Source organism: Mandrillus leucophaeus, unplaced genomic scaffold, assembly GCF_000951045.1.
Source record: "Mandrillus leucophaeus isolate KB7577 unplaced genomic scaffold, Mleu.le_1.0 Scaffold2, whole genome shotgun sequence".
In the NCBI taxonomy this organism is placed as follows: domain Eukaryota; kingdom Metazoa; phylum Chordata; class Mammalia; order Primates; family Cercopithecidae; genus Mandrillus; species Mandrillus leucophaeus.
The window spans coordinates 1874975-1878031 of NW_012102031.1; the positions used below are offsets into that span (position 1 = coordinate 1874975).

General features: G+C 42.8%; 1 protein-coding gene across 2 annotated transcripts in view; it reads right to left on the minus strand.

Moving 5' to 3' along the window:
• XPNPEP3 (X-prolyl aminopeptidase 3, mitochondrial) overlaps nucleotides 1-3057 on the minus strand; it is a 126070-nt gene that overhangs the window by 72102 nt on the left and 50911 nt on the right. For both annotated transcript variants that reach the window (XM_011978791.1, XM_011978790.1), the window contains exon 6: nucleotides 2312-2425. In XM_011978791.1, coding sequence (XP_011834181.1) covers nucleotides 2312-2425 — 114 coding nt within the window. The remainder of the gene's footprint in view (nucleotides 1-2311; nucleotides 2426-3057) is intronic.

The window sequence follows — 3057 nt, forward strand, 5'->3', positions numbered from 1 at the left end:
GCTCTGTCGCCCAGGCTGGAGTGCAGTGGTGTGATCTCAGCTCACTGCAACCTCCGCCTCCTGGGTTCAAGCGATTCTCCTGCCTCAGTCTTCCAAGTAGCTGGGACTACAGGCGCACGCCACCATGCCTGGCTAACTCTGTTGGCCAGGATGGTATCGATCTCTTGACCTCATGATCCGCCCGCCTCAGCCTCCCAAAGTGCTGGAATACAGGCATGAGCCACCGCGTCAGGCCCCACTCCCCTTCTGCTCTCCATCATAATACATGTGGGGAAAGAAGAAAACTTTAAGTATATCTCTAACTTTCTAATTGTCATGTTATGCTGAAATTATCTCTCTATGCCCGTGAAGACAGAGTATATATTATTCATATCTAAGTAAGTACAACATTTGACAAACAGTAGAATAATGAGTAAATGATAACATACAGTAATGGCAACTTAAAATAATGGATGTGATTTTTCGTTTTTGGTAAAAGATTGAATAAATTTCTGCTAATAAACAACTAAATCCTGGATAAAATGTATTTTATGAAATGTTGGCTTTTTTTTTTTGAGATGGCGTCCTGCTCTATTGCCCAGAGCTGGAGTGTAGTGGTGCAACCTCAGCTCACTGCAATCTCTGCCTCCCAGGTTCAAGAGATTCTCCTGCCTCAGCCTCCCGAGTAGCTGGGACTATAGGCATGCGCCACCACGCCCAGCTAATTTTTGTATTTTTAGTAGAGACAGGGTTTCACCATGTTGGCCAGGATGGTCATGAACTCCTGGCTTCAAGTGATCTACCTGCCTTAGCCTCCCAAAGTACTGGGATTACAGGCATAAGCCACTGTGTCTGGCCTATATTTTATTTTATTTTATTTTTTGAAGACAGGGTCTTGCTCTGTTGCCCAGGCTGGAGTGCAGAGGTGTGATCACAGCTCACTGCAACCTTGAACTCCCCAGGCTCAGATGATCCTTCTCACCTTAGCCTCCCAAGTAACTGGGACTATAGGCATGTGCCATCATGCCTGGTTCATTTTTGCATTTTTTTGTAGAGAGAGGGTTTCACTATGTTGCCCAGGCCAGTCCTGAACTCCTGCGTTCAAGGGATCTGCCCGCCTTGACCTCCCAAAGTGCTGGGATTACAGATGTTAGCCACCTCACCCAACCTATGATATTTATGAGTTAAAAAAAATCCCTCCAAACTACATATACAGTATACAATTTGTATAGAGTTTATAAACAAGCAGTAGCTAATTAATACTGTTTGGGGAGTCCTATGTATGTAATACAACTATTTCTTAAAAGTCAAGGGAAAAACAAAATTTAGGTTACCAGTTACCTTTGAGGAAGTGAGATGGGACAGCATAAGGGTAGGTGTGCTGTATTGCTACTGTTCTAGCTCTAAAATTGACTGCCTGGTTCATGGGTATTCATTTTTGTTTTTGTTTTTTTAAATTATGCTGTATAATTTACATGTTTCCTATATTTTTTTCTTTTGGATTTATTGAATACTATATCAGTAAAGAAATGGACTTAGTAAAGGAATACACAATTCCTTCACTTGTAGAGTCACATGGGAAGAAAATCATAGCAGATATGTTCCCTCACAGCTAATAGCGATTTCTTAAAGTCTTTCTGCCCAGAAAATCCGCTTGGCTCACTGTTGTTGCTGCAAGTCCTTAGAGAATGAGAGTTATAGTGAAAAGAGCAGAGGCTTTAGAGTAGAATACTTGGCTCTGCACTAATATGTTGTTTTAGGTTTTTAAATATTTAAATATTTATTTATTTATTTAGAGACAGAGTCTTGCTCCGCAGCCCAGGCTGGAGCGCTGGAGTACAGTGGTGTGATCTCAGCTCACTACAACTTATGCCTCCTGGGCTCAAGCAATTCTCCTGCCTCAGCCTCCAGAGTAGCTGGGATTACAAGCACATGCCACCACGCCTGGCTAATTTTTGTAGTTTTAGTAGAGACGTGTTTTACCATCTTGGCCAGGCTGGTCTCGAACTCCTGACCTCAAGTGATTCACTTGCCTTGGCCTCTCAAAGTACTAGGATTACAGGCCTGAGCCACACCTGGCCTATGTTGTTTTATTTTTTAAAGTTCATTTTCCTCATCTATTAAAAAGTCATGTTACTATTTGCTCCTTTCTAACAGAGCTAATTTAAGGATAAAATGAGATAATGTCTGTAAAACCATTTATAAGCAATAAAATATTTTTAAAATGTCAGCTAATTTGTGAAAGCTGAAGGTTAGGGGACCATGAGGTTAGCAGGTTTTCTACTAGGGTATCTGGACCTAGTGGGAGTAGCACTGAGGGCATTTCACATACCTTGATGAGTTGATTATTCTTCACATAGTGCAAAGTGTTTGACCGATTACCACCAGCCACCACAGGTGGATAGGCTAAGATGTCTGCACCACGAGCCCGGCATTCAAATTCAAACTGTGAAAAACAACAGCGAGGTATGACTCAAAGGGTTTCTGTAGGGCTGCCCCAGCCCAGGCTCTCTTCAACAGCCCATACCTCCATACCAGTACTTATCTTAAGTCATTACTGGAAAACTATTCATCATACCTAACCAAACCTTTTATGCTGTAATTTCAGTCCATCTCTTTTATTCTCACCCCAGGTACTATAATCTATGTTAAGTATACTCTTTTATTCCCATAAATCCTGTTATTTCAACCCTATTATTAAATCTGTTCTTTTTTCTTTAGTGTTCTCTAAATCTCTTATAATTTTCAAATTAAGTCCAGAAGACAGAAAACTATGATGAAGGCTGAGCCTTGAAACACAATCATGTAAGGTTACTATTTGTGGCCGGGCGCGGTGGCTCAAGCCTGTAATCCCAGCACTTTGGGAGGCCGAGACGGGTGGATCATGCGGTCAGGAGATCGAGACCATCCTGGCTAATATGGTGAAACCCCGTCTCTACTAAAAAATACAAAAAACTAGCCGGGCGAGGTGGAGGGCGCCTGTAGTCCCAGTTACTCGGGAGGCTGAGGCGGGAGAATGGCGTGAACCCGGGAGGCGGAGCTTGCAGTGAGCTGAGATCCGGCCACTGCACTCCAGCC